Genomic DNA, 27081 nt, shown 5'->3' with positions numbered 1-27081 from the left:
CAACAATTGTACACATTAACCATAATTACAATTGATAACATATGCCAAGACATATCAAATTTTTAGGAATCTCATACAATTTTGGAACACATATTAATAACACATCCACACAAATATATTTAATAAAGAAAGCATGAGGCACATTCTCTTTCTCTTTCTTCCTTTTTTTCTGGCAGTTTATTTAAAAGGTGAACAAAATATCTCTTATTAATACTACATAAAATTCTCGTTTAAACGAGGAAAACTGCAAGGCCTGGTAGCTCATGCCTGTAATCCCAGCACTTTGGGAGGTTGAGGTGGGAGGATTGTTTGAGCCCAGGAGTTCGAAACCAGCCTGGACAACAAAGTGAAACCCCCATCTCTAAAAATAAAGAAATAAGTAAGAAAACCAAATTTTACTTTTATATAAGTGTATTATTAATACTAAAGCTATGTTTATTAAAATCTTACAAACAGATCCATCCAATCTCAATCATCTTTGAACAAACAAAATAAGATTTCCATAAACTTTTATAAACCCTTATATATTTTTTTCTTGTTTTGTTTCTTTCCTCAGGTATTTATATATATTTACTTTTATGTACATGAATCTTTTTTCTTAATTCCTTCAATTTGAAATAACCTTTAAATAACCTCAAAACTTGACAAAATTACTTTTTCTTCAGAAAAAAAATCCCCACATTTCTTTATTAACCTCCCTTACCAAAAACACATTCAATCTCCTTTATATACTCTGCATACGGGACTTTTTTTCTTAGGTCTAGTAGTGTAAAAGAAATAGATTCTTACATTTTTAACTCTTAGTAACCCTAATTTCCCATTGAAAACCTAAAAAGGAAGCAATTTTAATGTTTATGTACTAGATACTGAGCCCACGACAGAGGGCAGAGCTGTATAGACAATGCTTGGAGGATCTGACCCCTCCTAGAATGTCCAGGAGGCAGAGCTGGGCCAGACAGAATGGGGCTATATTGAGCTTGGCTTTGCTCTGCAGCTTGTGGCATGGGTGCTATTGATACACATAAGTCCCCAGGCCTTACCACGGCCACTTGTCTAAGACACCTAATTTTTCTTTCTTTTACTTTCTCTCTCTCTTTTTTTTTTAATGACAAAGATGGAGTCTCGCTATGTTGCCCAGGCTGGTCCTGAATTCCTAGGCTCAAGCGATCCTCCTGCCTTGGCCTTCCAAAGTGTCTGGGATTACAGGTGTGAGCTACCATGCTGGGTCTAATATTTATTTATATTTTTATTTGTTTATTTGGAGATGGAATCTCTCTCTGTCACCCAGGTTGGAGTGCAGGGGCGTGATCTCGACTTACTGTAATCTCTGCCTCCTGGGTTCAAGCAATTCTCATGCATCAGCCTCCCTAATAGCTGGGACTTCCTGGCTATTTTTTGTACTTTAGTAGAGACGGGGTTTCACCATGTTGCCCAGGCTGTTCTTAAACTCCTGAGCTTAGGCAGTCCGCCTGCCTGGGCCTCCCAAGATGCTAGGATTACAGGTGTGAACACTGTGTCTGGCCTATTTTTATTTTTTTAGGGACAGGGACCTACTCTGTCACTTAGGCTAGAGTGCAGTGGTGTTATCATAGCTTACTGTAACTTTAAACTCCGGGCTCAAGTGATCCTTCTGCCTCACCTCCTGAGTATCTATGATTATAGGCACATGCCACCATGCCCAGCTGTTTTGTGTGTGTGATGGGGTCTTGCTATGTTGCTTAGGCAGGTCTTGAACTCCTGGCCCCCCAAGTTTTCCTCCCTTGGGCTCCTGAAGTGCTGAGATTGCAGGAGTAAGTCACTGAACCTGTCCTAAAAATTTTAATAAATATTTTCAATCTAGTGTTCTATTTTATGTATTTGCTGTAATTTATTTGGCCATTCTCATATTGTTAGACTTATACTTTGTTTCCAGTTTTTAAAAACGATAAATGCCTTTTTAATATGTACCTTCTTATATGTAATCCCAAATTTAGTCACTGATTAATTTTTTTAGAAGAGAATTTTGGGATTAAGAGTACTGGGTAAAAGTATATGAAAAAATCTTGATATTTATTGTCTTTTTTTTCTAGAAAGGTTGTATACCTATGTAAGCATTATATATACTTTGTATAATATTTATTATTTTGATAGGCTATCAACTGTATTATATGTCATTGTCCCTTCAATTTGTATTTCTTTATTAGTGACATTCAACATGCTTTATGGTTATTTCCAATATGTATTTCTTTGTGTCTATTAGGTTGTTAATAAAGTTAAGACAAAATTACTCTGCTTTATGAAGAGAAACATGGGGTTAACATTAAAGTAGGATTAGGTCTTCTAATTCTTTTCCAGTTCTGTGGTTTTATTATTTTATATTTGGATTATTATTTTTAACTTATTTCTTTGTTGAGAATACTTTAAAAAAGCTTTTAGCAGTGAGTGACAGGAAACAGATTCCAGAACCTTATTATTACAGGAAATTATGTATTCGATGAAGAATACTACAGTTATCATTGTTACAAAAGAATGAAATATGAAATCCCTATACACAATTCTCTTTTCCATTGATTACACTCACAGATTACGTAGTTTTAAATCTTTGTGAGATCTCAGGCCATTCCAAATGGGTCATTCTGATTTATGATATGTGTGTACACATGTGCTTACTTTTCATTATCTTGAGGTGTTTTAATATTTATAGGGATTTATAGTATCCAAAGTAGCATAAATAATATTTTTAGGAGACAATTTTAGCATAAGATTGAAGAAAGTATAAAAAATAATAGGTTATTGAATTAGAACAGTGATTGAAGAATTTGAAAAATGTTTTATTTTCTGGTATTAATAATATAATTCCAATGGAAAGGAATGCAGTTTTTTTTTTTTTTTGCAAGATGGCGGACTGGAGGCATCGTTAGCATGCCTTTTCCACTTCGAAAGACAAAACTGTGTGTAAAGATTCATGCTGTGAACTTTTTTCCAAGAAGCAACACAGGAACTTAACAGAAAAACTGAAAGAAACCACAGACCTTTTGAAAGACGCAGTGGACAGCAGCACCATGAACTGAATGGAAAACTGTCTTCAGACTGTGACACACACTCCCGCAGGGGAGCGGGACAATCCAGGCCATAGGGGAAGGCCTTAACCCTACCCAGTCCTGGAGCTGATGAACTGAGCAATGAGAAGTCTATGAGAAGGAAAGGCATCCAGATGTGTCTTGCGTGCATTCCCAGACTCCAGTGGGGTGGGAGAGAAGCCATTCCTGATCCTATCTCACAGGGGACCTCACGGAAGTCAGCCAGCTAACTCAGGCTTGGGTCACAGGTTGAGAGAAGCTCCCAACTGAGATTTGTGTAGGGATGAACCTCATTGGCTGTAACCGATGAGCAAACGAAAGGTGTGCTATAGCCACAGGTGCAGGAGCTGGATGCCCCTGTGTCACTGGTGTTGGACCAGGAGAGTCATCGACTAAAGGCCAAAGGGCATGTGGCCTGGGGGCAGTTTTGTGTTCTGAGCACAGGCTGCCTGGAATTCAGCTAGCCGCTGTTAGCAAAACACTGCGGGTGTGAGACCTGCCTTGCCACGTACATGGGAGCAGAGTGGGGCTTACTGCCACCTGCTAATCCCCACTCCCAGTGGGGATTCTTTTGTGCAATAGAGGCAGCTGCACTCCTGCCTTGAACATTACCCTGCCAGCAGCCAGGGAACTGCCCTCTGATCCCCACTGGGGCCACTGCTTGTGCCTGCACGTGGGGAGCCAGAGCATGGACTTGCCTGACCCAGCCCACACCTGGTTTTGCTCCTCTATCTGCCCTTGTAGGGTAACACAATGGACAGGGACATTTGGGAGCTTCATGGCCCAGGCCCATTGCCTGAAATACCAGAGTACCACCCCAACATAAGGCAAGCAGAAAATCTGCTGTTACCACTACAGCTGATCCTCTTTTGCAAGTGCCGCCTCCCGGCTGGAGGCCAACCAGCACAGTCCATTTCAACATCTGCAGGCACAAAAAACACAGCACTTAGGAAGAAGAAAACATTTGCATGACCTCAGCTATCATCATTGCCTGAGTCATTTTGGCTAACCAGGAGATGTTGAGTCTCTCCACCTGCCCAATACCTTACTGTTACAGCTGGTATTTGACAAAGCCAATACACTAAGGCTCTTTCTAACCAAGGAAATCTCAGAGTCTACATCTTCCCGCCCACCCCCATCAGAGCTGGTATGGTACCCACTGCTGGGAGACTAGAGGACAGGTCACACCTCTGGATTCCTTGCAGACATTCCACAGCACCAATCTGGAGTGGGACAGCATCACTTGACCGAGAGTCACAGAAGGATTCACAGTAGTCTGGCCTTTAGGGACTGTTAATCTTAAGGGAAGGGGGAGTGTACCACATTAAGGGAGCACCCTGTGGGACAAAAGAAACCAGATTGCAGGCCTTGAGCCTCTGAACTTTACACTAGTGGAAAGTTTCAGCAGAGGCACAGATGCAGTGCTGGGCTCAGTAGGGAAAGTCTGCGGCTCTACCCCAACAGTCAGGAAGCCCTTGTACTTGTGAAGGGTCTTGGAGAAGGGGGCTTGTTCTCCCCTTTGCCTACCACTGCAGAAACAGCTGGGGCTTCTCCCACAGGAGCTCAGCACGGGTGCATCTGTGGACAGCCTTCCTGGAACACTTCAGGGTTACTCTATCCTCAGAGGAGGAGCACTCTTCTCGTTCAGGCTTGTATGAGAGATAGAGTCACAACCCCTCTCTACATGGAACATCAGCATTCCTGCAGATGAAAAGAGGTGCCTGTCTGATCTCAATAGCCAGAACACTGGGTTAGGAGTGTTACTGGGAGGTGGGTCACTTTCCTGCTGGCCTGGAAGGACAGCTGTGGTGCCTTCCTTCTTTCCCCCTGAAAGATGTCAGTGGATTTCACTGAGCACTTCCCCAGCCACCTCTGTCAAGGGTGGGACCTCTGCCCACCATTGGGATATTGCATTTATCACTGACTTTAGCTACAGCCAGTTTTACCCATGGACATGTCCTACTAGCCTGAAGCCTGAACTGTTCAACCCAGTGTATAAAATATTGGAGAAAAAATTTAAAAAAATGCACATCACTGGGGACTGAAATAAGCTTCATGAGACCTCTGCTATTCCAGCCCCACAGGAGTCAGTGAATCTGCTCATACACCCAGCAGATTGCTACTACAACCACCATCTGAGAAAGCCAGCATCTTGCACAAAGATTCTCTGTAACCAAGGAATTCACACAGTCTTTGCCACTGAAAACCCCCAGAGCTGAAGCTAGATGACAATAAAGTCACATCCTCAAAGGGGAAATAAAACCCAATTGAATAAAAAATAAATACAAAAATAATTAGTAAAAATAGTTTACCCAGATGAGAAGGAACCTGAAAAATAATTCTAGCAATATGAAAAAATAGGGTTCTATAACACCCCTAAAAGATCACAGTAACTTTCCAGCAGTGGATCCAAATCCAGATGAGATCTTCGAAATACCAGGCAAAGAATTCAAAAGCTTGATTATTAAGTTACTCAAGGAGATACAAGAGAGAGATGCAAACCAACATAAGTTTTAAAAACTATTCTGGATGTGGATGAAAATGTTCTAAAGAGATGGATATTTTAATGAAAAATCAATCAGAACTTCTGGAAAAGAAAGACACATTTAGGGAACTACAACATGCAATGGAAAGTTTTAACAATAGACTAGATCAAGTAGAACAAAGAATTTCAGACCTTGAAGCAAGGCTTTCAAATTAACCCAGTCAGACAAAAATAAAGGACAAAGAATTAAAAGAAATGAACAAAGTCTCCAAGAAGTATGGGATTATATAAAATGGCCAAACCTAAGAATTATAGGTATTTCTGAAGGAGAAGAAAAACAAAGTTTGGAAAACCTATTTGAGGGAATAATTGAGGAAAACTTCTCTGGCTTTACTAGAGATTTAGAAATCTAAACACAAGAAGCTCAAAGAACTCTTGGGAGACTTACTACAAGAAGAATATCATCAAGGCATATAGTCATTAGGCTACCTAAAGTCATTGTGAAAGAAAGAATTCTAATAATGGTAAGACAAAAGCATCAGGTAACCTACAATGGAAACCATATTAGATGAACAGCAGAGTTCTCAGCAGAAACCTTATAGGCCAGAAGGGATTGGGGTCCTATCTTTAGTCTCCTGAAAAAGAATAACTGACAGCCAAGAATTTTGTATTGAGCAAAACTAGTTTTTATAAATGAAGGAGAAAGTCTTTCACAGACACACAAATGCTGAAGGAATTTGTCAATACTAGACCAGCCATACAAGAAATTCTAAAAGGAATTCTAAATCTTGAAACAAAAGGTTGATATGCATGAGAATGGAAACCCCTGAAAGCATAAAGTTCACAAGGTTTATAAAACAATAACAAAATGAAGAGAACAAAGTCACTAGGTAACAAGATGATGACTGGAACAGTACCTCACATCTCAATATTTATATTGAATGTAAGTGGTTTAAATGCTTCACATAAAATAAGCTGGTCCAATCCACATCCCATGCACTACATGTGGCCCAGGATGGCTTTGAATGCAGCCCAACACAAATTCTTAAACTTTCTTAGAACATTATATTTTTGCATTTTTATTTTATTTATTTTTATTTTGCTCATCAGCTATCGTTAGTTTATGTGTGGCCCAAGACAATTCTTCTTCTGTTGTGGCCTAAGTAAGCCAAAAGATTGAACACCTCTTACCTAAAAGATACAGATTGGCAGAATGGATAAAAAGTCAAAAGCCAAATAAGTATTGATTTCAGGAGACACACCTAACACATGATATTTCATGCAAATGGAAACTAAAAGCGAGCAGGAATAGTTATTCTTATATCAGATAAAACAGTCTTTAAAGCAATAACAGTAAAAAAAAAGCATCATTATAGGATGATGGAAGGGATCAATTCAACAAGAAGATATAACAGTCCTAAACATATATGTGCGCAACTCTGGAGTTCCCAGATTCATAAAGCAATACCACTAGATTAAAGAAAAGAGATAGCAACACAACAGTAGTGGGGACTTTAACACTCCACTGACAGTGCTAGACAGATCACTGAAGCAGAAATTTAACAAAGAAACACTGGACTTCAACTGCGCTCTAGAACAAATGAACCTGCACTGTAAACAAATGAACCTAATAGATATTCACAGAACATTCTACCCAAGAACTGCAGAATATACATTTTTCTCATCAGCACAAGGTATAACACATTCTCCAGGATAGACCATATGATAGGCCACAAAATGAGTCTCAATAAATTTATAAAAATAGAAATCACATCAATTATATTCTCAGACCACAGCAAAATAAAACTAGAAATCAATTCCAGAAGGAACCATCAAAACTGTATAAATACATGGAAATTAAACAATCTGCTTCTGAATGATTTTTGGGTTAACCATGAGATCAAGATGGAAATTTAAAAATTTTTCAAAATGAATGATAACAGTGGCACAAGTTACAAAATCTCCAGGATACAGCAAAGACAGTGTTAAGAGGAAAGTTTATAGCGCTAAATATCTATATCAAAAAGTCTGAAAGATCACAAATTGGCAACCCAATGTCACACCTTCTTCTTAGAGAAACAAGAACAAACCAAACCCAAGCTAGCAGAAGAAAAGAAGTAACAAAGATCAGGGCAGAACTAAATGAAATTGGAACAAACAAACAAGCAAAAGTACAAAAGATCAGCGAAACAAAAACCTGGTTATTTGAAAAGATAAACAAAATCGATAGGCCACTAGCTAGATTAACCAAGAGAAGAAGAGAGAAGATCCAAATAAGCTCAATTAAAAGTGAAACTGGAGACAATTACAATCAATATCACAGAAATACAAAAGATCATTTGACATTACTATGAACACCTTTATATGCACAAACTAGAAAACATAGAGGAAATTGATAAATTCCTAGAAAAAGACAACCCTTCTAGATTGAATCAGGAAGAAATAGAAATTCTGAACAGGCCAATCACAAGCAGTGAGATTGAATCAGTCATTAAGAAACCAAAAACAACTGCCAAGAAAAGTAAGCCCAGGGCCACATAGATTCACAGCCAAATTCTACCAGACATTCAAGGAAGAATTAGTACAAGTGTACTGAAACTATTTCTAAAGATTGAGAAGGAGGAAATCCTCCTTAACTCATTTTATGAAGCTAGTATCACCCTGATATCAAAGCCAGGAAAGGACATAACTGAAAAAGTAAACTGCGGACCAGTATCTGTAAAACGCAGATGCAAAAATCCTCAACAAAGTGTTAGCAAACCAAACTCAACAGCACATCAAAATAAATAAAAATTCACCATGATCAAGTGGGTTGCAGGGATGGTTCAACAAGTGCAAATCAATAAATGTGATTGATCACATGAACAGAATTGAAAACAAAACCATATAATCATCTCAGTAGATGCAGAAAAAGCATTTGATAAAAGCCAGCATCTCCTTATGATAAAAACCCTCAACAAACTAGGCATAAAGAAACATACCTCAAAATAATAAAAACCATGTATGACAAACCCACAGCCAACATCATATTGAATGGGACAGAGTTGAAAGCATTCCCCCTAAGAACTGGAACAAGATAGGAATGCCTACTTTCACCATTTCTATTCAACGTAGTACTTGAAGACTTAGCCCGAGCTATCAGGCAAGAGAGGGAAATAAAGGACATCCAAATTGGAAAAGAGGAAGCCAAACTATCTCTATATGCTGATTATATGATTTTATACCTAGAAAACCCTAAAGACTCCTCCAAAACACTCCTAGATCTGATAAATGAATTAAGTATCAGGTTACAAAATCAATGTACAGAAATCAGTAACAGTGCTATACACCAACAATGAACAGGTTAATAATCAAATCAAGAACACAATCCCTTTTACAATAGCTACAAAAAAAAAAAAAAAAAGCCCCAAGCCTAGGAATATACTTAACCAAGTAGGTGAAAGATCTCTACAAGGAGAACTACAAAACACTGCTGAAATAAATAAAACATATGGAAATACATCCCATGCTCAGGGATTGAAAGAATCAATATTGTGAAAATGACCATACTGCCCAAAGCAATCCTATGAAATTCCTATGAAAATACCAATATCATTTTCACAGAATTAGGAAAAACAATCTTCAAATTTATATGGAACCAAAAAGCCCAAATAGCTAAAGCAATCCTAAGCAAAAAGCGTAAGTCTGGAAGCATTACATTACCTGACTTCAAATCATACTACAAGGCTATAGTAATCCAAACTGCATGGTACTGGTATAAAAGTAGATGCAAAGACTAATGGAACAGAATAGATAACCTCTTAATAAAGACAGACACTTACAACTAACTGGTCTTTGACAAAGAATACAAAAACATAAAGTGGGAAATAGACACCCTATTTGATAAATGGCGCTGGGAAAATTGGATAGCCACATGTAGAATGAAACTGGATCCCTGTCTCTCGCTATATTACAAAAGTTAACTCAAAGTGGATTAAAGATTTAAATCCAAGACCTGAAACTATAAAAATTCTAGAAGAAAACCTAAGAAAAACTCTTCTGGACATTGATCTAGGCAAAGAATTTATGACAAAGACTCCAAAAACAAATGCAACAAAAACAAAAATAAATAAATGGGACTAAATTAAATTAAAAAGCTTCTACACAGCAAAAGAAATAATCATCAGAATAGACAACCTGTAGAATGGGAGAAAATATTTGCAAATTATGAACCCAGCAAAGGACTGATATGTGGAATATACAAATAAATCAGCAAGAAAAAAATCTAATTAAAAGATTGGCAAAAAAAAAGCATGAATAGACATTTCTCAAAAGAAGATATACAAGTGGCCAACAAATATGAAAAAAATGCTCAACATCACTTATCATCAGGGAAATACAAATTAAAACCACAGTGAGATACCACCTTACCCCAGCCAGAATGACCCTTATTTAAAAAGTCAAAAAGTCACAGATTCTGGCATGGATATGGTGAGAAAGGAACACTTATACACTGCTGGTGGGAATGTAAAGTAATACCACCTCTATGGAAAACAATATGGAAATATTTCAAAGAACTCAAAGTTAATCTACTATTTGATCTAGTAATTCCACTGATGGGTGTCTACCCAAAGGAAAAGAAGTCACTGTATCAAAGAAACACTTGCACATGTATGTTTATTACAGCACAGTTTATAATTGCAAAGAAATGGAATCAACCTAAGTACCCCTCAACTGATGAATGGATACAGAAAATATTGGGGTGTGTGTATATATATGTTTTACATATATCTATTAAAGTTATGTATATTTTACATAAAAAGTTTATATTTAAGTTTCTATTTTTATATATAATTAATAAAATATGTGTATATATATGTGTATGTTTGTGTGTATATATATGTGTGTGTGTGTGTAGAATACTACTCAGCTGTAAAAAAGAATGAAATAATGTCTTTTGCAGCAACTTGGATGGAACTGGAGGGCATTATTCTAAATGAAGTAAATGAGGAATCAAAAACCAAATACTGCACGTTCTTACTTATAATTGGGAGCTAAACTATGGGTACACAAAGGCATACAGTGTGAGTTAATGGACATTGGAGACTCAGAATGGGGAAGGGTGGGAGGGACGTGAGGGATGAAAAACTACTTTTTGGGTACAGTATATACTATTCCGGTGGCAGGTGCATTAAAATCCTAGACTTTACCACTGTACCCACATTTTAAAACATCATTATTGTGTAAAATAAGTATATAGAATTTTTATTTGTCAATTAAAATAAGTTGAAGCAATTCAGGGTTTATATTTTTGGCAGGAATATCACAGAGGTGATGTTTTCTGATAAGTGCATTGTATTTGGAGGCACATATCTGCATGTCCCGTTACTGGTGATGTTAACTTTTGATTATTTGACTAATGTGATGTCTGCCAGGCTCTCTACTATGAAATCACTCTTTTTCCCTTTGTAATTAATATGTGCTTTTTTGGGGTGGGGTGGGGTGGGAAATACTGTGAGACACTGTAAAAACTTTGCTGCACTAATCATCCATTGATGATTCTTGCCCGAATCAGTTATTTCTGTGATGATTGGCAAATATTGATTTTTAAATCCTATTGTTCTTTCTTTATTAGGTGGCATTCTTTTGTAAGAAGTAGGTTCCCCCTTCTCACTATTTATTAATTTATATTGTTATGAACTCATAGGTTCTTACTTTATTCAATGGATTATAATTTGTTACTCTCAAATTGTGCCAAATGTGGCCGATGGGAACCCATTCAAGCTGGCTTTTATGTCTTTTTGACATGTCCGCATTGTTCTTTGAATACTGCCTTGTCTTTGGCACAACAAAATGTTTCAGACTCAGCTTGTACTTTCTCAGCCTGAGTCCTAGAACCAATCATCTCTCCAAAGAGCCCTAATTCCTTTAAATGGAGAAGAGCTTTAAACACCAAGATTGGTACTAGGTTAGTTTAATGTGTTTAACTATAAATGTTGAGACTGGGATACTAGAAACATTCATCGTTCTTTTCAAAGATCTGATAGTTATCCTAGTAGTTCTTAAAAACTCATTCATCATAACACAGAAATGTAAGAATGAACTATCAACTCTAAACACTTATTTTTTTGCATTGTCTGATATAGACATGTCACTTGCTTGATTATGGGAAGTAGTGGATGACTCAGTTAAATGGAGGCAGGAGAGTGAGGTCAGGAATATTCCTGCTGAATGGTGACTTGGGGCCAAGAAAAATATTAGTTCTGGATTTGAGTGTTCAGACTCTGCCAAGTATCAGTCACCATCAAGTTTCCATGATACCCTTTCATTTTTTAGGTATCACATGTACATACAGCTGAGTCAATAATTTTCCTTTGGATGGGAGTAGTGTTGCTACTTAAATATGATTGATCCTCTTTTTTTTTTGTTATTTATGAGCTGTAGTTGTAATCAGTGAAATGTCTTATTAATATTCTCAGAATATTTAAATGGTATATGTAACTAGAAGGAATATTGAAGAGTTTTTGAATAAACTTGAAGATTGAAAAGGCACTTTATTTCAGGAAAAGGAAACTATTAATAAGCTTGGACGAATATGCTTCAACTCTAGAATTCTGAAAAAAATCAGAAAACTAAAAACTTCTGAAGCTCTATTTGAAATCTTGCTTCAAATTGGTAAGCACATAGTTTGATATTTAAGATTTCATACTGTGTCAATAATTCATTTTAGGGAAACTTTGATAGCATCATGGAATTACTTGGAAGCATAAAGAGGAAGTCTATTTAAATAATCTTTGGAAACATAAAGAGGAAGTCCATTTAAACAAATAGAATCTATGGATATTCTTGGTTAAATTGGATTTACATTACATTTTAAATTAAAAGTTGAGTTTGAAAGATTATGAGATTGACCAGTCTTTAAATCTTTCTTCATTAAGTATATACAGAATGAAGTATTTTTCTTTGGTTTAACATTCTTTAATATAATTAATTTTTTTCTGCCTAAAGACCAGTTATGAAGTTTTTTTGACAAAAATTATGATCACAGGTAAAATGCACCAATGATTTTTCTTAAAAACATATTTTTAAGCCTCGTTAAAAAAACCTTTCTATTACACGTTTTAATACTATATAATTGGCCAAGAATCAGATTAATGTTTTGAAATGTATATTGGTTTATTTTAGGTCAATTTCTGCAAAATAAATTTTCAAAGATTAAATTCACTGAAGATGTCTACAGATGTAGATTAAAGCTTCTTATTTTGATTAAGATTTTAGCTAAGGTAAATATGTTAGCTGTAGTTTTTCAATTCAAATGATATTTAGGGAAAAGTGTATACTTAGCATGATTTAATTTGCTGATAATTAGGATTTTAGCTTTAGAAAAATTAACTTATTAAATATGAGACCTAGGAAAGGCATTATTTTCATTTAGGGAACTGTGTTATAATGTTACTTCAGTTTTTAAATGAAGATAGTTATCTAGTATAATGTTATTTAGTATAGTGTCATTGAGAATTATCATTTGTAATATATACAATATATTGTACTTTGTTTAATAGTTTTCTTATCAGGGTCATATGAATTATGAAAATTCAGTCCACTGGCAAGCAGATCTGATGTCTTAAAACTAAATGGTTTTGTCATTTAATTAGCGCTTGTGTCTGATATTCAGATTCCGAATTTTGTTCTTTTATTTTCCATAAAATCTGTGACCATATGCAATAATAGGGTGAGAAGATTGTTTTACTTTAATGTGTATTGGGTTTCTGGATATATGTGAAAATATTTGTAGTACTTAAAAGATTTGGGATTACCATAATATGCTTAAGAGAACTTTTTTCAATCACATTAAAAAGCTTTAGGTGATAAACAACTAATTGGTTTGAGATTTTCAAGACAATATATTGAACTCCCCTTCCCCCAAAGGAATTTTGAATATTATAAAACTGTTCTGTATGGTTTTTCTCCTAATAATTTACAGTTAGGTTTTTCTGTGTGAATCTCATTCTGTACTTTGTCCTTCCTGACACCTGCCCTGTTTTTATTTCCCCTCTATTACCTACTTTCGACGGTGGTACCACCACGTGCTGTTTTCCCCAAGCTAAAATCGTGGAATCATTTATAACTTCCATTTTCCATCACCCACCATATCTAGTCAGTCACAAGTCCTAAAAGTCAAAACAAGCAGTGCTAACATTGATCCTCTATTCTCCATTTCCTTTCATGTTTTATTCATTCAATGATGTTTATCGAGCGTCCATTATATGCCAGGTACTTGCTGATGAATACAGCAGGGAACAAAATGACAGTCTCTCCCTCTGCTACTTACATCATAGCAGAGGAGATAAACGCAATAAAAAAGTAAATAATAAGACAATTACAAATTGTTATAATTGCTGTGTAGAAACTGAAGAGTGAAGACATGAATCAAGTGGGGGGCGGGGGTGGATGGGGGCCGCACACTACTTTGGCAAGGGCAGTTAGGGTAGAGTTGATTTTGAACCAGCCATTCTGGGATTCTGGGCCTAGAGGATAGCAAATACAAAGGCCTGCTGCCAGAAAGGATTTCACAGGTTTCAAGAACAGAAAGGAGTTCAGTGCTGATGGAAGGCATTCATTGAGAGAGACTGGGCTGGAAATGTGGGAGAGGCAGGCAGGAGATTACTTACAGAATTCTACTGTGTTTCAGAAAGGAGTTTGAATTTTATTCTAAGAACAATGAGAGTGTTATAATTTGATTTATGTTTTCAAAATATCACTTTGGAGAGAATAGTAGAAAAAGAGAGATCAATTAGTAGGCTATTATGGTAGTCCCAGGTGGAGACATGGTGATAACTTGTAGGGTAGTATTAGTGGTAATGGAGGAACATGAACAAATTTCAGATATATTTTGGAAGTAGGACAAATGATGCTTACTGATGTGTTGGATGTAGGGAGCAAGTTTCATTTTAAAATGTCCTTGATGAAGTGGTAAAAGAGTATTATTCTTATCAAATGTCAACTTTTGAGTATATGTCTTTTAATATGATGTGTGAAATAGGAAGTATGCTTAAAGTTCTACTGCAGCAAATCAAAGTTGTCTCAAGGAAAAGCATTTGTGCAGTTGTGCAGCAAGGTGAGTAGCTACTGTTTTCGTGGAACACCATGTTTACTTGAAAGCAAGACAATATTCAGACAGGCATTTCATAGATATTTTTAGGAAAACAAACTGCCTATCCTTTAAAGGAAAACAACTGACATTACTTGTTGTTAATGATATTTGAACTTTTAAAGTAAAAATTAGAGTTTTGGGAAACCTGTATTCATCAGTATGACCTTGACATCTTCTTGCTATTTAAAGACTTTTTGGATGAGATTAGTGGTGATGTTGATTAATGTGATTTTTTTAATGGTATAATGAAATAGCCAATATTTAGAAGATTAAATAACTCAGTGGACTAAAAATTTTCAGATGACCAATGTAAAAATCTTGTAGAATAAAGATCTTTGCAAAGGGCAAGATAGACCATTGGATTTTAAGAGTATGAAGGCTCATTGAAATAATTTGAGTCTGCACACTGCAGTTTGGGAACCTGCCACCTGTCAAATTTGGTATAGTATGAAAGAAGAATATCTACAGTGATATGAAATGGTTATTGAAATACTTCTCTTTTTTTCACCTATACATTTGTGGAAGGACATATTTTTTTATTATATAGCCATGTGCCACATAATGATGCTTTATGGACTGCATATAAAACTTATGGTTTCTTAAGATTATAATGAAGATGAAAAATTCCTATTGCCTGGTGATATCATAGGTATTATAATGTTTATAGTGCAATGCATTACCTTTTCCATGTTTAGATACACAAATACCACTGTGTTCGAGTAGTCGATAGTAGTCAGTATAATAACATGCTATACAGGTTTGTAGCCTAAGAGCAATAGGTTATACCATATTGTCTAGGTGTGTAGTAGGCTATACCATCTAGGTTTGTGGAAGTACACTCCATGATGTTCATACAATGACAAAATCAACTAAGAATATATTTCTCAGCACGTCCTCTTCGTTGAGCAACATACGTCTGTACTTCAACCAAAACAATGTGTCTTCAACGATCGAATGCAGAAACTTTTTCTATAAGGATAGACATTAAGTTTGCAAAATGTAAAACAATGCTTCCCTTCTAACTAATTTTTGGAAAATGTAGCTATTTATTTTATATATATATATAAAAATATATAATGGGCTTATGTTATTGGCAAATAAATTAGTATGTATTTTTAAAATTTCTGAGTTTTAATTTCCAAAAATGGAGAATATAGTTGGATATAACCGACATAAACAAAAGGCCTTTAGAGACCTCAGGTAAAGAAATGTGGACACCTAAAAGTTTGAGAATTGTGGAGCTGGGTCAATTGAGTTGACAGTGATACATGTAGAAATAAAAAAAAAACTATTGGAGGAAAAGTAAGTTTTGTAGTGCATGAGAGGTGGAATGCTTTATTCCGGTGGAAACACCAAGTGGACCGTTGGATATAGGTGTTTATAGTTCAGAGCTCAGGATAGATGCCTGTAGTGAAGATACAAATTTCAGAGTAATCATATAACAGTAGTAGTCAAGGCCATGATCCTGGCCAGGCATGGTGGCTCACGGCTGAAATCTCATCACTTTGGGAGGCTGAGGTGGGAGGATCACTTGAGCCCAGGAGTTCAAGACTAGCCTGGGCCACATAGTGAGACCCCATCTCTACAAAAAATAAAAATTAAAAAAAAATTTAAAAGTCATTATTCTGGATGACTTGAGAAGTGTGTAGGTTACAAAAAAAAAAAAAATTCAAGTCTTGGAGCACTCCAGCATATATGTAAGTTAAATAGAAAAGGGAACTTAGAATAGCTAGGAGAGAAAGCAGGAGAATGTGAAAAACAGAACACTTCAGGAAAGTGGGTTAGTTGTGTTGAAAGCTGGTGGGGGATGAGTAAGAGGACCCTCATGATGGCTCTGGTCATCTCTTGTCTGTATTGGTGCAGTAGCCTGTTAACTGGCTTTCTTGCTTGTGGTTGTGCCTCTCTGTCCTATTGCTAAAAAATTGTCTTTCAAAGATAGTGAACGTCTCTCTCTCTCAGCTGCTTAAAACCTAACAATACCTCTCTCATATCAAATGGATATCATAATTTTTTTCCATGAACTGACACTTGTCTATTTTTAGATTAATCTTTTGCTACTAACTCCCCACTCACCATCTCCCACAACTCACCAACTTTAATTTGAAATTACTTATAAAGTGGTGTGTACTATACTTTTTACTGTTTTGATGTGTTCTTTCCTCTTCTCAGAATTCCTCTCTTCCCTAGCTCATCTTTTCCTATTCATTATTTAAAACCCAATTCAGGCAGCACCTTCTTTGGGGAGTGTTTTTTTTTTTTTTGCTCGAAGATTAGTTGCCAGATTTGTTGAATGTGATGATAGTTTTTTCATCATTGATTTTATACTTAATTTGTAGCAATAATTACTTGACTTTTCTTGACATGCATGCATGCATTCATTCATTAAATAAATATTCCTTCAGCCACCTATTTTGTACCAGGTATTGACATAAGCACTGGTGATACAGCTGTGGATGGCACAAATGTGTCCCTGAAACATGGAACTTACAATCTGGAAGATTGAATACATATTAAAATATTTTATATATTAAAATATATTTTTCTTTCATTTATGAAAGGATTAGTGGTACGAGATAAACTATTTGGTGTTCCGAGGACATGATAAGTAATGGTGTTAAATCAGTATGTAAACATTGACATATTCTATAATAACATTAAGGACCCACTGAAGTCTGGGCGTGATGGCTCACCCCTGTAATCCCAGCACTTTGGGAGGCCAAGGCGGGTGGATCACCTGAGGTCAGGAGTTCCAGACCAGCCTGACCAACATGGTAAAACCCTATCTCTACTAAAAATACAAAATTTAGCTAGGCCTGCTGGCACACGCCTGTAATCCTAGCTACTCAAGAGGTTGAGGCAGGAGAATCACTTGAACCCAGGAGGCAGAGGTTGCAGTGAGCCGAGATCACGCCGCTGCACTCCAGCCTGGGCGACAGAGCGAGATTGCGTCTCAAAAAAAAAAAAAAAAAAACCACTTACACATGGAATTATGTTAGATATATTATGCAAATAATTTTTATTCATCGTACTTACTGTAATATGTATATGTTTTCATCCACAGTTCCTGCATCATAACTCCCATAATGCTTGTTATAGCCTTTTGTTCTAATATTGGGGTGCCTCAGGGCTCAGAAGCAGGCTTCAGAAATCAATCTTTCTCTGTGACCTTCTCCTGCCCTTTCACCTCCTTCTTTCTCTCCTGAAGGCAGGAGTCTTCCCCTACCTTTCTGTCTTGGAGATGGCCATAAAGAAATTCTCTGACCTGCTTTGTCTGATTGTAGGTCTTTTTTTTTATTATACTCTAAGTTTTAGGGTACATATGCACAATGTGCAGGTTAGTTACATATGTATACATGTGCCGTGTTGGTGTGCTGCACCCATTAACTTGTCGTTTAACATTAGGTGTATCTCCTAATGCTATCCCTCCCCCCTCCCCCCACCCCACAACAGGCCCCAGTGTGTGATGTTCCCCGTCCTGTGTCCATGTGTTCTCATTGTTCAATTCCCACCTATGAGTGAGAACATGCGGTGTTTGGTTTTTTGTCCTTGTGATAGTTTGCTGAGAATGATGCTTTCCAGTTTCATCCATGTCCCTACAAAGGACATGAACTCATCCTTTTTTATGGCTGCATAGTATTTCATGGTGTATATGTGCCACATTTTCTTAATCCAGTCTATCATTGTTGGACATTTGGGTTGTTTCCAAGTCTTTGCTATTGTGAATAGTGCCGCAATAAACATACGTGTGCATGTGTCTTCATAGCAGCATGATTTATAATCCTTTGGGTATATACCCAGTAATGGGATGGCTGGGTCAAATGGTATTTCTAGTTCTAGATCCCTGAGGAATCGCCACACTGACTTCTACAATGGTTAAACTAGTTTATAGTCCCACCAACAGTGTAAAAGCGTTCCTATTTCTCCACATCCTCTCCAGCACCTGTTGTTTCCTGACTTTTTAATGATTGCCATTGTAACTGGTGTGAGATGGTATCTCATTGTGGTTTTGATTTGCATTTCTCTGATGGCCAGTGATGATGAGCATTTTTTCATGTGTCTTTTGGCTGCATAAATGTCTTCTTTTGAGAAGTGTCTGTTCATATCCTTCACCCACTTTTTGATGGGATTGTTTGTTTTTTTCTTGTTAATTTGTTTGAGTTCGTTATAGATTCTGGATATTAGCCCTTTGTCAGATGTGTAGGTTGCAAAAATTTTCTCCCATTTTGTAGGTTGCCTGTTCACTCTGATGGTAGTTTCTTTTGCTGTGCAGAAGCTCTTTAGTTTAATTAGATCCCATTTGTCAATTTTGGCTTTTGTTGCCATTGCTTTTGGTGTTTTAGACATGAAGTCCTTGCCCATGCCTATGTCCTGAATGGTATTGCCTAGGTTTTCTTCTAGGGTGTTTATGGTTTCAGGTCTAACATTTAAGTCTTTAATCCATCTTGAATTAATTTTTGTATAAGGTGTAAGGAAGGGATCTAGTTTCAGCTTTCTACATACTGCTAGCCAGTTTTCCCAGCACCATTTATTAAATAGGGAATCGTTTCCCCATTTCTTGTTTTTGTCAGGTTTGTCAAAGATCAGATAGTTGTAGATATGTGGCATTATTTCTGAGGGCTCTATTGTGTTCCATTTGTCTATATCTCTGTTTTGGTACCAGCACCATGCTGTTTTGGTTACTGTAGCCTTGTAGTATAGTTTGAAGTCAGGTAGCATGATGCCTCCAGTTTTGTTCTTTTGGCTTAGGATTGACTTGGCAATGCGGGCTCTTTTTTGGTTCCATATGAACTTTAAAGTAGTTTTTTCCAATTCTGTGAAGAAAGTCATTGGTAGCTTGATGGGATGGCATTGAATCTATAAATTACCTTGGACAGTATGGCCATTTTCATGATATTGAGTCTTCCTACCCATGAGCATGGAATGTTCTTCCATTTGTTTGTATCCTCTTTTATTTCCTTGAGCAGTGGTTTGTAGTTCTCCTTGAAGAGGTCCTTCACATCCCTTGTTAGTTGGATTCCTAGGTATTTTATTCTCTTTGAAGCAATTGTGAATGGGAGTTCACTCATGATTTGGCTTTCTGTTTGTCTGTTATTGGTGTATAAGAATGCTTATGATTTTTCACATTGATTTTGTATCCTGACTTTGCTGAAGTTGCTTATCAGCTTAAGGAGAATTTGGGCTGAGACAATGGGGTTTTCTAGATATACAATCATGTCATCTGCAAACAGGGACAATTTGACTTCCTCTTTTCCTAGTTGAATACCCTTTATTTCTTTCTCCTGCCTGATTGCCCTGGCCAGAACTTCCAACACTATGTTGAATAGGAGTGGTGAAAGAGGGCATCCCTGTCTTGTGCCCATTTTCAAAGGGAATGCTTCCAGTTTTTGCCCATTCAGAATGATTGTAGGTCTTAACACCTTCATTTCAGACCGGGTGCTGCCCCATACTCTGGGGGAAGGAATGCTGCACAAAGAGGCCAAGAAGAATCTGAACAGACAGGCCTGGCTGGGTTTCCCCACTCAGTCTGTTAGTATTTGATCATATCTTTTTTGTCCAGTCACATTTCTGTATGGTTGTCAGTCATGCCTAGCCAATGAAATCTCCACAAAAGGCCCAAGCGGCCGGGTTCAGGGCACTTCCGGATATCTGAACACATTGGAGGTTCCTGGAGTGTGGTGTGTCTGGGGAGGGCATGGAAGCTCTGCACCCCTTCCCTCATACTTGCCCAATACATCTCTCCATCCTTATGCTTTGTAATATTCTTTATAATAGACCGGTAAACGTATTTCCCCTCCTGAGGTCTGTGAGCCGCTCTGGCAAGTAAATCAAACCCAGAGAGGGGGTCATGGGAACCCCAACTTGATGCAGGTTGGTCAGAAGTTCCAGAGGCTCGGACTGTGACTGGTGGAAAGGGGGGCGGTGGTCTTGTGGGACTGAGCCCTTAACCTGTGGGATCTGGTGCTATCTCCAGGAAGATAGTGTTGGAATTGAATTGGAGGAAACCCAGCTGGTGTCCACTGCAGAACTGATTATTTGCTTGATGTGTGGAGAGAAACCTCTACACATTTGGTCACAGAAGTCTTATTGTGATTGTTGTGTGAGAGCAGAGGAAAAACACAGTTTGTGGCTTTTTTTTCACTCTTTTTAAGTTTACGTTCAGTATGAGAAATTTATTCAGAATTTTATTTCTGAGCAGAGTCTCCTTGACCTTCTTTATGGGATACCGTAGAAGTGAGTTCTTTATGTAGATTTTTAGAGTAAAACACTTTAAGTTTCTTTGAGTTTTATGTTGCTTTTTTCATGATTTTGTTTGCTTAGACATTGTCACATATCAGTAGCTATAGCAAAACCACTTTATTATAGCCTAGTACAGAATTTCTCAAAATGTCTTCTTTGGATCAGTCAGACTGTGGGATATTTTAAAATGTCACACAAAGAAAGCAAAGCAAAGAAACAAAACTTAAAAAGCTTTTACTAATTGCAGGCCTGCTTGGATCTTTTACTATGCTATTCACTATGAGTCTTCAAGAGAGATTCATATAAAAAATGTTATTTTATAGGGATCTTTGACCAAGAAACTTTTTCTTTTTTTTATGGAATATCTTGTGAAACTGTCTGTGGGACACCAAGTATGAAATGCTGATTTTAATATTGGATTTCATGCTAAAAGATATTTGAATTCGCTGCTAGGATTATCCTTCATCCTCCTCCCCTCCTTGAATCCAATACTGCATAAACATGATTATTTATCATGACCAAGTGGGGTTCGTCCTACAGATGAATACTGCTTTAATATTCAAAATTGAATCAACATAATTCAACATTTTAACAGATTAAAAAAGAAAAAACATGTAATCATTTCAAGAGACACAAATTTTTTTATAAAAATCTAGCATCTATTCTTTGTAAAAACTTCCAGCAAACAATAGAAGGGAATTATCAACCTGATAAATCAGGGCATCTATAAAAAATGTATAGCTAACATAATACTTATTGGTGACAGATTTAATACATTTTTCCTAAGATTAGGAACAAGGAGAGGATGTCTGCTCTCTACTTCTATTCATTGTACTGGATGTTCTATCTATTGCAGTAAGGCAAAAAACTACAGAAAAGCTACTTGGACTAATAAGCAAGTTTAGGAATTTTGCAAGATACAGGGTAAATATACAAAAAATGTTTTATTCCTATATACTAACAATCAGAAAATTGAATTAAAAAAGCCCACCATTTACAGTAGTATCAAAAAATGTAAAACACTTAGGAAATAATCTGAAAAAAGATGTGAAAGACCAGTATAATGAAACTGGAAGCCATTATTGAAAGAAACTTAAATGAGATATTCTGTGTTCATGGGTTTGAAGACCCCATATTATTAAGATGTCAGTTCTCCCCAAATTGATCTTTAAGGTTGACGTAATCCCAATCAAAATCCCAGCAGTCTTTTTTTAGAAAATCGAAATAGGCAGATTGATTTTACAGTTCGTATTAAAATCAGACATGTAATTAAGTAGATATCAAGACTTTATAATAAGCTATAGTAATTAATACTGTAGTTTTATATAGAGTAGTAATAGTACAGTGTAGTAGGTACACTGTAGGGCAGTAGTACACTGTATAGTGTAGTATTGTTGTTAGTGCAAATAAATAGACTAGTGGAACAGCAAAGAAAGTGCAGATACATATATGTGTGTGTGTGTATATACGTCTGTGTGTGTGTGTGTATATATATATATATATATAAACACATGATCATTTGGTATATGACAAAGATGACACGGCAGCAGTGCAGTGTGGTAAAGGATAATCTTTTCAATATGTCATTTGAGGTCAGTTGGATATCCATAAAGAAAAACAAAGATTGACTTTGCCTTATATCATAAAAAAACTTAATTCCAGATGGTTTGTAGATCTAAATATTAAAGGTTAAAAAAAAAAGCTTACATTAGAAAAGAATAGCACTTAGAGTAGAAAAATAATTCATAAATAGTACACAAAGCATTAATCATAAAGAAAAAGTTTAAATACTTAGACCACATTGAAATTATGAATTTCTGTTCATTAGTTCATGGAAAGATACCATTGGGAAGGTTTTAGAAAGACAAGTCACAGGGTAGAGGAAGAAATTTGTAATACAAATGAACCATGCCCAAAATATTTGTATTGGTTTTTAAAGAGTATGATGAAGTGAAGATGTGTTTTAGTTGTTCCATCAGTTAATCCCATTTAAAAGGGATGCTAGTTTTTTGAGTCTTAGATTTTGGTCATAAAATAATATTTACAAAGAACCTAGAAACACGTGGTGTTGAGTAGAATCAGTGCAAATGTAGTTCCTCGAGTGTAAGGGCTGTGTGTCATTAAATATTTCAATTTTTGAGTCTTGTGCGATGCCTGGCATGCAATTACCTTCAGCCTATGTATACTGAAGTAATGGATAAAATGCTTTATAATTACAAAGTATGCATAAAAGAGTAGACACTCATATGAGGACTGGCCTTTTTTAAATTTAAAAAATCACAGTAAGCAGTTGGATAAAAGAAAGTACTAACATTTTTAGACTATAAAGATAAGGTGCATTTTAGGGATGTGAAACATTGAGCATAATTTTAGGGAGCTTACTCTGATACTTAGCTTCTCATGGTGGCAGGGTAGAGGAAAGTATCTTTGATCTAAAAGGCAGAATGCAGAAGAAGGAATGTCATCGCAGGAAACAGGATTTTCTAAGCAAATAATGCTTTTGGAGAAGTGGAAATGGTTGAGACAGTGAATAGTTGTGGGAGCTAACTAGAGCTTGGATTTAGCAAATGGCAAAAGAGTGTGGTATATCTCAGTGAATTTTTGAAGCATCAGGTAAATCTCTAACATTTGAATGCATGTGTCAGGCGTATGATGAATGATGTGAATTGGTAATGATTACATTATTTAAATTTCAACTTTACATTTTTGCAGAGCTCTAAAGTTCCTGTTGCTTCAGACAATGGATGAGCAATCACAAGGAATGCAAGGGCCGCCTGTTCCTCAGTTCCAACCACAGGTAATTTATCCTAATTAAGGTGGGCAGAAGTATATATAATCTGTGTTAAATATGTGTAAGAAAGTTGTACATTTACAGTTCCTTTAGGAAATAAAGTAGCACAAAAGTGCTAATTTTGAATTTCCAAGTTTTAATCAGCATTGTTTTTTTTTGCTTTGTTTTTCAGTTTTGTTTATGGCTTTTGGTATAATTGTTTTAGGTGTAATTAGCACACTTTTTAGGTATAATTATTTGTGTGTAATATATTATTTATTTTTAATTGATACAGTACAATTGCACGTATTTTTGGGGTGCAGTTTGCCATTTTGATAGAAATATTTATTTTAAAATATTGTTTGATAATGCTTAGTTCCCATTTACAAACGTGAAAACAAAAAGGCAGCTTTAGCTTTTAACTTTATTTGAATGACCTGTAAGCTCTGAGCATTAGTATTAGGTTTAGGGAAGGAAGAGGAAAAAAAAAAAAAGGTGAGACTGTGCCTAAGCTTGGGAGTGCCAGTACATTTTGTACTTGCCCCTGCTTTAAGTGGGCTGATCTTGCGTTGCCCACAGCTGCCTTCCATGATGGTTACTTTTCTCTCCCTCTCACTTGTAGTGTATTTCTCCTGTGATAAATTTGCTTGTTTCTTGTATTTAATAACATAAAATTAAGTCAAAAAAATCTTTTAGTAAAAAGTGTACACATATTCATTATTTAGCATCCTGCATTCAATGTGAATACTTGTCATAAAGCTAATGTGTAATGACATGTTTAAAATAACAGTTGCCACCCCATGTCAGGGCAATACCTCATTTTTATTGCTGTTGTTCCTGAAGACTATATTTCTCAGCTTGGTGTTTGAGGCATTCTGCAATATGTCTCATGTATACTCTGCTAACCTTGTCCCAGTTTTGTTTGGATAGTATTTCTGAAAACATTGGGGCAATTGATAAGTGTTCTTTCACAAGAGTTCTGTAGTCAAATAGGTTTGAGAGACTTGGGGAAAACAGTGACTTTGTGGCAGTACTTTCTCAGAGCCTTTCCTACACTAGTGTGCATTGTGAATGAATTTCAAAGAGTGGTATAGGCTGTAGTGTTTTCCAAACTTATTTGTCTATGGAATCCTTTTTTTTTTTTTATTTTTAGTGCATCTATTGACTTCTCGCGGAAGCACTGTTTAGAGAATAACCGTCTACAAAAAACGATCTTTTTTGCTTGTATGACTTTACTGATTTTGTACCCTCCATCTTCCCCTCCAATTTTCTAAATCCTGCCTGTCCTTTAAGGACCAACAACAAAGCCGTCTCTACCATAAAGCTTTGTCTGATCCTCTGAAAGCAGTCTTTCCTTGGAAATGTGGTGGTATCTTCTTTGCATCTCTCTTCTGGTATTTCTGATACTTTGGTGTCATTTTTATCTCTCTTATTAGGTTAAAATCTCCTTGAGGGAAAGGACTGTGTCTTATTTACCTTGGATGCCCTCTGGTACTTCAATTTCTCACCTGTAGCAGGGGCTCAATAAGAATATGTAATTGAAACCAACCAGGGACTCAATGAAATGAGTCCTTTACTTAATTGCACTATTACATTGCTTTTCTTTGTTATACCTGTCTGAATTCTCTATATTGAGTAAAAAGACCCTTTAGCTTAAAGTAAGGCCAATATTTTAATTTCAAGAAGATTGTTTTTTTTTAAAGTCCCCATATATATTTATGTTATGATCATAAATTATGTTATCAAGATTATAATAAACATATGTATTAAACATAGACCTCTTAGGACTCATTTTATACACATACACAAACATTATTGTTTCATATTATTTCCAGCAAAGGCAATAAAAGAACACTTCTAAAAATTAGGTAGTTCATGTTATGATTTTGAGATTCACAGTTTTTAACAACCTTGTGTTTCAAAGAGGAAAAAAAGTAAGCACTTTCATTTTTGCCTCCTACTGACTCACCAACCAGGAAAGGTCGGAGTGGCAGTAGGAGGGAAAAATAAAAGTGATTGTTTTCCTGTGAGACACTGGGCTGCCCCACAGTATAAATTTCAAAATTATAGCAGCGATTCTGCATTTCTTTTCACACTGCTCCTTTCGTTTATGCCTCCTGCTGCTGCTCCTGTGTGGGTGGACTTCTTTCCCTGTTGGAAACAGGCAAGTGTCATCCCAGGTTCTAGCTGCCTTGTGGCAGGTGGGGGAAGGGAGAAGGATTTTTTTTTTTCCCCTCCTCTCTGCATTCACACTGATGGTGTGAGACAGTGAAAGAAAGATTACCTGACAAGAACTTATAGGCATTATTGCTTATTAAGTCTTTGAAAAACGTTACTGCTCTCAGTAGCATTATTTTAGAAGACTGGGAAAGGACAGCCTCTGCTCAGCTTTGACAACCTTTTTTTGTTTTGTTCCACACCACTGGCCTGAGTAATGGGGGTGATATGGCAACATCTGGTTAGCCCAGTGACTTCTTTCACTTTTGTAATAGAAGTCTGGGCATAAACAGAAAACTAAGGATGTCAAGTTTCTGAGTGTCAAATACCAATTCCCTGTTATAATTATAAGTGATGTCTATTCTTGGCATTTCCATTCTTTTTCTTGTTTCAAAATGAATACTCTCACCCCATAATGTATAATATGTGGTCTCATTTTTGGTACAGTATAAGTTCCTTTTGTTTTGTTTTAGAATGTGAAATTTATGTTTCTTTATTAATGTATTTTGAAATTGTTTCTATCAGCTCCACTCCTTCCCACCCTCCCTTCTTTTCCTCCTTTCTTCCTTTCTTGATTCTTTCCACTAACGTCTAGAAGGTACTGAAAGGATATTTTGACTAGATTCTTGTTCTGTATATTTTCATTGCCTTTGGACTCTTGTTTTTGGAACAGTGGATTTAGCTTTTTAAAAATAAAAATAAAAATTCAAACTATATAAAAGGTGGTGGTTGGGAAATAGTAAAATTTTTACTCTTTACTATAAGACTAATTTTAAACAATGGAAGTTTACAATTAACATTTTGTGAGTATTTTGATTTATGGTTATTGGGTGAAGATGGCTATGGTAGAGTCACATTTTTTTCCAAAAAGTTAATTATAAACCAATTATAGTCAGAGTACAATTTTAAGAATTTTTGCGAGTTATTAGAAGGAGGATTAATTTTCATCGTGATATGATCAGAGGCCTAGGTTATTTTTTTTTAAATTTGAAGATAGTGTAATATTTTGGCTACTTATGAAAGAGAAAAGACATGTCACTCAGATCTGTGGGTAGAAAAAACAGATATTCCTTATTCTTACAGTATGGAAAGTATGAAAATCTTATCTTGGAGTCTTGCAACTTAACCAGTAAGGTAGACTGACCATTCCTTTAGGTTTCATGGCAGTTCAGACTGTAAT

The 27081-nt window shown here is 36.2% G+C and overlaps 1 protein-coding gene across 2 annotated transcripts in view; it reads left to right on the top strand.

Moving 5' to 3' along the window:
• Positions 1-27081, top strand: part of NEK7 (NIMA related kinase 7) — a 157441-nt gene that overhangs the window by 52695 nt on the left and 77665 nt on the right. The window contains exon 2 of one of the 2 annotated variants that reach the window (XM_002809656.5): positions 23627-23711. In XM_002809656.5, the coding sequence (XP_002809702.2) occupies positions 23655-23711 (57 nt within the window). In that variant the 5' untranslated portion in view covers positions 23627-23654. Of the gene's footprint in view, positions 1-23626; positions 23712-25740; positions 25849-27081 lie in introns of those variants that run through there. The other variant, XM_054523686.2, reaches the window with a different exon arrangement.

The sequence above is a fragment of the Pongo abelii genome, chromosome 1 (genome assembly GCF_028885655.2).
Source record: "Pongo abelii isolate AG06213 chromosome 1, NHGRI_mPonAbe1-v2.0_pri, whole genome shotgun sequence".
NCBI classification, from domain to species: Eukaryota; Metazoa; Chordata; class Mammalia; order Primates; family Hominidae; genus Pongo; species Pongo abelii.
This window is presented reverse-complemented; position numbering and strand designations above follow the sequence as displayed.